The sequence below is a fragment of the Bison bison genome, unplaced genomic scaffold (assembly GCF_000754665.1).
Source record: "Bison bison bison isolate TAMUID 2011002044 unplaced genomic scaffold, Bison_UMD1.0 scf7180017864312, whole genome shotgun sequence".
Lineage (NCBI taxonomy): Eukaryota > Metazoa > Chordata > Mammalia > Artiodactyla > Bovidae > Bison > Bison bison.
In genome coordinates this window covers 3,218,038-3,228,818 of record NW_011494884.1, presented here as the reverse complement: position 1 = coordinate 3,228,818, position 10,781 = coordinate 3,218,038, and the positions used below count along the sequence as shown (strand labels likewise).

The window sequence follows — 10,781 nt, the reverse complement described above, 5'->3', positions numbered from 1 at the left end:
CAATATTCCACGTATGAGACCATACAGTGTCTTTCCTGAATCCCTTTAAGGGTGGTGCTCCAGATCTCAAAACAGCATTAGGCTGTGCCGCCCACAGACCTACACCAAGACATGTCCAAAGTGGTGACAGAGGTGTCATGAACAGGCCTGTGACCCTGTCCAACCCAACAGGACAAGGGTGGGTCTTCCCACCTCAGCAAGTTGGCGGGAACAGATGATGCTCTTAGGAATTAGATGAGGGAAACCCAGCAGAGAATAAGTTATTCTCCAAGGAATTTAGCTCTTAAAAAATAGCTAATGAATCCATAAAAAAAAAATAGCTTGCCATCCATAAGTAACTAATGGGTCCTGGTGGGTGGTGAAAGCTGTGGATTATTTCACCTAATGCTTGTGCAAACTCTAGGGACCTGGGATTGTGAGCATGTCTATTTTCAGATAAGGATGCTGAGGCCAAGAGGATGAAACAGCTGCTCAAAGTCATAAAGCTTGTCAGAGTGCAGGATGCTTTGGAAAAGAATGCAAGACTGTAAACATTTTAAGATTAAACACAATTTAAGAAAATGATTGCTTTTTAAAAATGTTTTTAAATGTTTTCAGAAAATTGTCAAATTGTCTACATCTACTATAGCCTTGAAAGTGAGAAAGCGAGTGTTCACATTTTCCTTAGGAAAACACCCTATTACCATTTTCAAAATGTCAGTAAGATCTTGAAAGGGCAGGCACTCACCTCTGGGAAAATCAGTTTGCAAATACTCTCTGCCAAAGTGTGAAGATAGACCCGGCTGCGGCTGGTCTTCCTCCGGGGAAGCCTTCCGGGAGGGTTCTTGTCGGGGACACCTGGACAGACGCCTGGCTGCCCTGGGGTCGCTGCTGGCCCACTCCCTGTGGCTTCCCCCAAGGGCTCTCTGGGGACCTGCCCCGGGGCCAGCAGGGAGAAAGGGCAGTCCCCCGTGATTTGCAGGTCCTTCAGCTTCGCGCAGAACATGGTGATTGCTCCTGGGCCTGGTTCTTCTTACCAGGATGGACACACAGAAGCCACTAGCGGACCAGAGATGCTGATGACCAGGGAGTCCAGGGGCTGCAGAAGGTCAGAGGAGAAAGAGGAGTGACTCTGTATTCCTATGGAAAGAGAAAAATACAGGTATGAAAAAGTGAAGACCAAACAGTCCTATGTCATTTGCAAGTTAAAAAAAAAAAAATCTGGTGCAAATGTCCATTATAAAATGGATGGAACATTTGGTAAAGATCTTATTTCCTATGTGTGCATTCCAGTATACTAGAAAAATACTTGCTTTTAGTATTTTAATATTTTTCAAATAGAATATAATTTTCTCCAAAATGTCTTTAGCACAAACTACTGATTCCCATTTTTGTAGCCCATTTGGTCTCATTTGATTCCACAAGGGCGAAATATTGTGGTTTTATGACAGAAGCGGGAGAAGGCAATGGCACCCCACTCCAGTGCTGTTGCCCGGAAAATCCCATGGACAGAGGAGCCTGGTAAGCTGCAGTCCATGGGGTCGCTAAGAGTCAGACACGACTGAGTGACTTCACTTTCACTTTCCACTTTCATGCATTGGAGAAGGAAATGGCAACCCACTCCAGTGTTCTTGCCTGGAGAATCCCATGGACAAAGAAGCCTGCTAGGCTGCAGTCCATGGGGTTGCACAGAGTCGGACATGACTGAAGCGACTTGGAAGCATGACAGAAGCTGGGTCTCAAACTATGTCATATCACTGCTCATACTACTAAATTCTCATTAGTCTGTATTTTCTAAAAAATCAGAATAGCATGCATAATGTCTCCTAAACATACCCAAAGAAAAAAATGTATATAATGATGCCCAAGTATATGTTGTTAGATCTGAAATATTGTCTTTTACATGAAAAAAATTAATTGAAATGATTACTGACAAAGAGACTTATCTCTATAAATAGTAAAATATTTTTAAAATATCACCAAAATGAAAAACAAATAATATTTTTTCAAAAGACTCCTGATTCCTAAGAATAGGCCATTGGATTTACAGGAGACTTTGAATCCAAATCCAGATGACACTGGAGTAATCCAAGAAGGCCTCTCTTTCTAGGAGTCCCCAAAGTCAGGAGCATGACCCTTCTGGCCAATTTTCCCCTGTACTTTTGTTTTTGTTGATGTTGTAATGGAGTCTCCACACAATTCACAACCCATGTCTCATTAACTTTTCAGTGGAACCATCTGGTTGTAAATTCAGCTTGTCAACAATACAGTGATGTTGATTAACTGAGTCCACCAGCTATTTCGATACTTGGAAAATCAAAAAACTCAAAAAAGAGGGAAAAAGAATACATGGTCTGGTACAGTGCTAAGAACCCTGTATTTACATTTAAGCTTCACAGCAACCACTTGAAATAGGTATTCTTATCACCAGTGGGTCAGAGGCTCAACGTTTGTGTCATCTTTGATTTGAAATGCTAGAAAGTGCAAGAGCTATGATTCAAACATAGGTCCATCTGATTCCACAGCCAATGGGTTTCCATTAACTCAAACTCATATATTAACAAGTTACACTTGTTTCTAAACAATCAGGCTTAGTTTATACACTGGAATTAATTTATCTTGAAGATATGGTTTATAAGTTTACATTAGAAAGCAAATAAGAACGTAATTATCCTGCTTGCTGGCTGGTGGTACTTGAATCATGAAAAGGATTATACTTCAGTCTTCAGAATTGGAGTTCAATTATTTTGTGTCTTTTCTATGCACCTCAGTGCTCTTAGTATGTTCCTAATGTATATAACATCAGCTTATAATTTTTCACAGATAAATTACTGATAGGCTTAGAACAATGTACAATTCATTTCCCAAACTGGGACAAACAAGGAAGCTGAATTCACACCTGACAGCCCCTGGGGTGTTGCTGGGTTATCAGGTTTGGGGAAGATGATGGATGCTGACAGGCCAGAAGAAACTGCTGGAACTCTCTGCTTCTTTTTATTTTTTAATTTTTATTTTATATTGGAGTATAATTGATTTACAATGTTGTGTTAGTTTCAGGTGTACAGCAAAATAGTTCAGTTTTACATATACATGTATCTATTCTTTTTCAGATTCTTTTCCCTTAGTGTGTATCTTTTTTTTTTTTAATTGAAGCATAGATGCTTTACAGAATTTTGTTGTTTTTTGTCAAATCTCAACATGATTATCAGCCATAGGTATACATTTAATCCAAACTCCTAGTTTATCCCTCCCCCTTTACCATTTGGTAACCATAAGTTTGCTTTCTATGTCTGTGAGTCTGTTTCTGTTTTGTAAATAAGTTCATTTGTATCATTTTCAAAGATTTCACCTACGTGACTCTGTTTCTTAAAGTCAAACCCCAAATCTGTGTTCTCACATAATTTATGAATCGTCAGGAAGGTACAAAGGGAGATCCTTTCAGCATTAAGGAGCAGAAACCATATTCTGCCAGCAGAGAAGAGGGCATGGTCTATCTCAGAGGCTGCTGGGTGCCTAGAGGTGATCTGGTGATGGAGGACCGGTTACTGGATTCAGAAAGACCTGCAGATCTACAGCTCTCCACCAAGATCTGTTTAAGATTCAGTTCTACAAGTAGCTGTTTCTTAGTCTTTAATGTTTCTCAACAACACTATTGAGTAGTCATGCTAAGTCACTTCAGTCCTGTCCGAGTCTTTGTGACCCTATGGACTGTAGCCCGCCAGGCTTCTTTGTCTTTGGGATTCTCCAGCCAAGAATACTGGAGTCGATTGCCATTTCCTACTTGAGGGGATCTTCCCGTCCAGGGATCAAACCCACGTCTCATATTACTACTTATCAACTCCTGTCCTCCGGCATGGTGTAGATCAGGGGTCCAACCTCCCCATAAAGGCAGAGTAGGTCACTTCAGCTTGTGGTCAATGCCTCAACTCTGCCACTGCAGCAGATACACAGAGGAGAGAGCATGGACATGGTCCCATGAAAACAGGCTGCACAGACCATAGTACTGACTCGTGTTTGCAAAAAGCTAAGCAACTTAGATGAAGCGTTTTAATACAAATATAATTTTAACCATGGGGTTAGAGTTACTTCCTCATCACCTCTTCCCAGTCCCAAAATAGAGAACCTCTCTGGATTCAGTTTTGCACAATTTGAAAGTAATTAAGAGTCTAGTAGATAATTCTAAATAAATATTTATTAATAAAAATCAAAATACCATTATTTTATGTGAATTTTTAGGAAGAAAAATTTTATTAATTGAATGTCATAGTTTCAGTTACATAAAAATATAATACAGTAACTAGAAAAGAGGGCACTTTAAAAAAGGCCATAAAAATAGATTATATGTTGGAGTTGATGCGGGTCTGGAATTTCTTCCTAAAATCAGTTATTCTGGTACATATTATAATTTTAGTATTGGACAGAGGATTCCGACATAATGTAGTTTATGAAAATTCTTCCTTTATGCTTAATCTTCTATTTAAATTGGATTTCAACCCTTGTTCTCAAACCCAATATTTTATCCTCTTCTCTTCAATCTCATTAGAGCAGGACACAACTGACCAGTCAGACTTCCTGGAAATTCTTTTTTCTCCAATATGACACAGTGCTCTAATTTCCAGCCAATGTGCCTAACATTTTTTTTTTTTTTAATTAAAGTAAAAACAGCAACAGGAAACAAATTGTGCTTACTTCAAGATCAGTTAAGTGTTTAGTCTCATTAAATCACATATGTATCAACAAACTAATTAGCGTCCCTCGTCTGTGCAGCTGATGAAATTACACTACGAACAGATGCAGCCAATGCCAATACCTTGGAGACTCGTGTTTGTCAGTCATTTGCCAGGTTGCCAGGAAGACAGACTATGCTCTTCAAGGGAACCAGTGATGATTCTTTTGTAAAACATCAGCAGCAACTTCAGAAATGGTTGGGTCAGTTCCTGAATGCAGTACAGAGCTGGGTGTAGATGTGGTAGTGACATGGGAGGGAAAAAAACAAGTGAACTGAAGTGATAAATTTGGTGACAAGGCCTTGGCAGGCAGTGGGAGAGATATTCTCAGAAATTCAAAGAGGTATTTGCCATCCCCCAGGCTGATGATTAAACAGCCTCCAAATTGACTGAATGCTTTCTCCCTTTACTGGTAAGTTATTAATTCCTCTAGAGTGACAATAAAGACCTATTGACCTCATATCAATAACCAGGATGCAAAAACAGTATATATATGTATAACTGTTCACTGGCTGTACACCTGAAACTAACACAGCATTATAAATCAACTATACTCCAATATAATTTTTTTTAAATAACCAGGATGCATTGCTGTGTAGGTAATGAGATACTCCATCATTAACCTCTAAGGAAAGAATTAAGCACAAACCCTTGTTTTCCACATGTGAAAAACCTGGGAGGTGGGGAGTGCGGGGGGGGGGGAAGCACCTCACACGTACTCTCTCACACAGAAAGCTTGTTTTACAATAGCAGGTCACATGCCAGGCTTAGCACCCAGCCATACCGAAATCTGTGATTCAAGAAATACGTGTTTTAAGATTAAATTCCAAAGTCCAGATATAGAACAGTAGCTGAAAGAGAGACCTTCAAAACAAACCCCCTCGGTAAGGATAAAGTGTGCATGCCCCACCCAAATTGTAACAACCATCTTCATAAACAAATGTCAAGAAGGCAGCTTAACATTCAGAACATCGAATGTTTTCATTCCTCCAAAGCTGAAAAATTGTTCAATAATATTTCAAAAATCAGGCCTTCAAAATGTGTTTCTTTTCACTTGGCAGGAAGCAATATTTACAGAACAGTCCCCTGTGACAGACCAGGGAAGCTGGACAAAGTAGTAGAAAAACTGTGCCTCCCTGACTGGAGGGAAAGGGCAGGGGAGAGCCGGCTTCCTTCATGCCGCCCCTGCTCCCAGCTCCAATGCCAGCTCTGCTGCTTTTTCCAGTCACAGCCCCGTGCAGCACTCAGCCCGTTTACACAAGATTTATTCTTCCACCGACCAGGCTCTGGCTTTGCTTTCACCGTGTCACCCAAACCTCCTTGCTAAATTCAGCCATGAGCTCCTGAAAGTTAAACCTCCAAACACACCTGACCTTCCCCTGGCATTTTGCTTTTCGTAAGCTCCATTCTCACAGATTCTTTGATGCACTGGCTTGCGTCTTGCTTCCCGCTTCATCCCTTCATTTGTTCACATTCCAGTCTACTCAACAAGCATTTATGAGTGGCCTACTATATGTGGGACATTCTTCCAGGTGCAAGGGCAGAGCCATGGGCAAAAGGCATCATAGTCAGGGGGAGCTTACAATCTAGCAGGAAGACTAGACTATTTTTAATTTTTTACTCCTAATTTATCCCCCCTCCCATCCTTTTTCCCCTGTGGCAGCGATAAGTCTGTTCTCTATGTCTGTGAGTCTGTTTCTGCTTTGCAAATAAGTTCATTTGTATCATATTGTAGGTTCCACATATAAGTGATATCATATGGTAGTTGTCTTTCTCTGACTTACTTCACTTAGTATCATCATATCTAGGTCCATCCACGTTGCTGCAAATGAAATTATCTCATTCCTTTTTACGGCCAAGTAATATGCCATTGTATAAAAGCACCATGTTTCCTTTATCCATTCTTTGGTTGATGGACATTTAGGTTGTTTCCATGTCCTGGCTATTGTAAATAGTGCTGCTGTGAACACTGGGATGCATGATCTTTTTGAATTATGGTTTTCCCCAGATATATGCCCAGAAGTGGGGTTGCTAGATCATATGGTACTTCTATTTTTAGTTTTTAAAGGAAGCATCTCTACACTGTTCATAGTGGCTGTCCATGGTGGTGTCCCAGTTGAAATTCCTAGCAACAGTGTAAGAGGATCCCTTTAGGAAAACTACTTCTGACACTCAGCTCCAAGTGTGACGTGTGCTATCAAAGGGGGTGCACACCGCACTCCAGGAGTGACACCAGGGATCCCAATCCAGTCCCAGGAGGAAGAGACAACCAAGCTGAATGGTGACCGTGAGCTCCGAGAAGCCCCAGAGAAAACAGCGAGCATGCTTGGAGGCGAGGACAGACCAGGGCACATCCCAGGAAATGAACGGGCCCAGCCCAGCCGAAGCGTGCGGCCAGGGAGAACCTGGGGAAGGTGATGCAGATGAGCCAGTGGCGGTCAGGACATACAGATGGAGGGGGCGTGTAAACCATGCTACCTAAGCCACCAGTCTGTTCTAAAAGCTAGGTGACTAAGAAGTGAAAATATCATTGTATTTTCAAGAGATTATCTGAAATGCAGGATGAGGGACAGGTCAGAGTTGGACAGGCGGCTGATCTAGGTTGGATCAGAGTGGCCCCGCGGATAAAAAGCAGATCAATCCTGAAGCATCTCCGAGACAGAACCCACAGGCTTCATCTCCTGGTGGGACATGGGACTGAAGGCAAGGGAGCCCATAGGCTCCCAACTCACCTTATCAATAAGCCATAGCCCAGGGGAGACCAGGATCCAGAAAAGCTCCCTTTAAAGTTGTCCACAGCTCACTTCCCAAGACCAGGTTATTCAGTCATAACCAAGCCCAGATGTGGGGTTTGCAATATTACATGACCATTCATGGGGACTGGGCTGCTCCAATTCTCCTCTGAAGCCTTCTTTAGGGAAGCAGCTCCTCCTTATTCCAAAGCCCAGACATGGGCAAGCCAACAGCAGTTCAGATTCCAGGCCGGCTACTGACCTCCACAGTGCAAGGCAGTTCCAGCTCTCTGCACAAGCGGAAGATGCTTAGTTTAAATTTTTGTTACTAAGAGCCCATGCTGATCACCCCCGCAGAACAAGGAAGTTACCTCTAAAGGTCATGGCAACGTCAGTCCTGGGGACCCAAAACACAAGAACTCTCCTTTTCCTGAAAATAACTGCTTTGCTAAAGCTATAGCACTGGACACAAATGCTTAGCACACTACATTAATTCTTTCTTAAAAATAAGGTGGGCGTGATCCATACCTTTCTTAGATTCAGCAGTGACAACTTTGAAATAAGAGCAATGTTGATACTCTAGAGCTGGGAGATTTTAACTTTAAGAATTATCACTTTTTGATTCTCAATTTTTATAGCAAACTGTTACAGGATGCTTTATGGCTAATTAAAGAGCAAAACTTTGGGGACTATAAATTCTAAATATCCGCTTTTAAACCTCTCTACCAGGATTATCACTGAAATCTGAGTGCATACAGTTAGTATCTCTTCAAATTAAATATCATACGCTCTTAATGGCAGATCACAAGGAAATCAGATAAATGTTTCAATATTTTGTTCCAGAAATATGTGGAATATTTTCCAGCTCTTCCTAGAATCCACATCATACTTATACTGCTCAAATAGTTCCTTACGATGACTTCATCTTTTTATGAATATATTTATGGAAAATATGGTGATTCTTCTGCAGAGTTACAAGAGATAAGTGATTCCTTTATACCCTATATAAAGCCATTTTGTTTTCATCTACTTGCAGATAAATACCGTGTATTTCTGTGATGTGGTTTGGCTCATATTCACTAATGGGGGATAATGTCAGTGTAAAATAGGGGTCAACTAGACCCCCATTCACACCTGCAAATCCCCGCAGCTCAGCCTGAATATACACCCTGTCTTGATACAGTTTCCTTGTTTAGTTCCCTTTCTCAATAACTCATCAGGCTCTTCACTTTCCTATAATTCCTTTCCATCAAGCTACCTCTTCCCCTTAAACCAGTCCTATAATTACTGTAGTGCGGTATTCATCAGAATTCAGCTTGTCTTTTTAACTAAGCTTGTATGTTTGTTAGGACTGTTATAGTTTTAGCTAGTGCCGTAAGTGTTGATTGGTTTCACTTCAACACATTTTCTTCCCATAAGTCCATTTATTTTTAGTGCATAATTTTGCAGCATACAGAGATTTTTAGGAACACTTGTATCATGTTGTATGAGAAATGCCTGTATTTCAACAGTGTTTGATTGAAATTTACAAGTAAGGTGAAATCCTACTTAATTACTTAGGGAAAAAAACAATAAAGTCACATTCGCTAAGACTATAGATTTCATTACTATTCAGGTAGTAAACACTGACGAAACTTTCAAAACGGACCAGGTGCGCGGACCCAAGTCAGATTCCAGGACCAAAGGCTGAGTTAGGTTCTGACACCAAAGGCTGTGTGTTTACTTCTTGACTCTACCCTTTATCAACTCTGATTTTAGTCAAATTCCTAAGCTGCTGCTGCTGCTGCTGAATCACTTCAGTCGTGTCTGACTCTGTGAGGCCCCATAGACGACAGCCCACCAGGATGCTCCGTCTCTGGGATTCTCCAGGCAAGAACACTGGAGTGGGTTGCCATTTCCTTCTCCAATGCATGAAAGTGAAAGTGAAGTTGCTCAGTCATGTCTGACCCTCAGTGACCCCGTGGACCGCAGCCTTCCAGGCTCCTCCATCCATGGGATTTTCCAGGCAAGACTACTGGAGTGGGGTGCCATTGCCTTCTCCGAAATTCCTAGGCTAATCCACCCCAACTCTCTCCATATGGAAATAGGTATCCTAATAACTATTTCCTACATGTGCTGTGAAGTCAAGCATCCCAATTACTTCTCAGCAATAGGGTGATACTGAATCATTTTCTTAACTTCACTGAGCTTCTATTACCTTGCCCAAAAAATGATGAGGAAACAGGGGTATATGAATGATTAGGGGAAAGTTATGCAAAAGCATTCCACAGGATAGTCAGGCTCACAGAAGTAACTAAATAAATGATTGACAAATGTATTCTATCTTCTCAAAAAGACAGGTAATATGTTAAACCTATGCCACTTTTAATCATCACTTTTCAAAGCCAAGTAACCTCATTTATAACAGATGCTTGCTGCTGCTGCTGCTGCTGCTAAGTCGCTTCAGTCGTGTCCGACTCTTAGCGACCCCATGGACCGCAGCCTACCAGGCTCCTCCAACCATGGGATTTTCCAGGCAAGAGTAGTGGAGTGGGGTGCCATTGCCTTCTCCATAGCAGGTGCTTAGTGTACCACAAATACAGAAAACATTCTCCACTTGAAGAACATTACAGCATACCAAGAAAGTCATATCTATGTCAATAGTTAGGGTTCTGTTTATTGAATTACAAAATAATGGAGTATACAGCATAACCCAGAACATTAAGATTCTATTTTGGTTTCATCTTATGTAATTCTATTAACTAATAAGTTGCATGCCAAATTTCTTTAATAAAATATTAGAATAAACATTGAAGAACTATGCTAGATTTTAAATCTCTTTTTCCACTCATTAAACCAAACGTTATATCAGTCAAGCAAATCTTATGTCATTGCAGTGCATACTGCTTTCAATAAATCCAAATTATTTCCAATGTGGAACATTTTAAAATTAAAACCAAGCTAAAACAGGAATCCCATGGTATCTGATTTTCTTTTCCTAGAATGCTAGATTGACAAATGGTTCGTGTTTATTATACAGAGAATCTTATCTCCAGCTTTTGCTTTTATAAGTTACCTGTTCTTCTCAAAATTGATTCAGTGGTAACTCTTTTTTCTATTTACCTCTCAAAGTTGGTTTATTTTGTAGAAAGGTTTAGGTGATGAGGAGGGAGAGGTGAGACACTTAGGCAAATGTTTAAGATACTTGTGAAATCAAGATAAGTCACCCAACATCCGACTAAAATAGGTTTGTGAGAAGAGTAAAGTCAATTCTGGTATTGACTGTCACATCTGTGGAGCATCTGATTTAATATTTTGAATGAGGAGGCATCCAAGTGACTTCTCCTTGATGGGAAAGAAGGGT

At 40.8% G+C, this 10,781-nt stretch overlaps 1 protein-coding gene across 9 annotated transcripts in view; it reads right to left on the bottom strand.

Annotated features, from left to right (window-relative positions):
* Window positions 1–10,781, bottom strand: part of GUCY1A3 (guanylate cyclase 1, soluble, alpha 3) — a 65,093-nt gene that overhangs the window by 33,465 nt on the left and 20,847 nt on the right. For 2 of the 9 annotated variants that reach the window (XM_010852506.1, XM_010852505.1), the window contains exons 2-3: window positions 4,790–4,933; window positions 728–1,119 (exon numbers count right to left, since the gene is read on the bottom strand). In XM_010852506.1, coding sequence (XP_010850808.1) covers window positions 728–985 — 258 coding nt within the window. In that variant the 5' untranslated portion in view covers window positions 986–1,119; window positions 4,790–4,933. Of the gene's footprint in view, window positions 1–727; window positions 1,120–4,789; window positions 5,242–7,438; window positions 7,749–10,781 lie in introns of those variants that run through there. The other 7 variants (XM_010852508.1, XM_010852509.1, XM_010852507.1 and 4 more) reach the window with 6 other exon arrangements.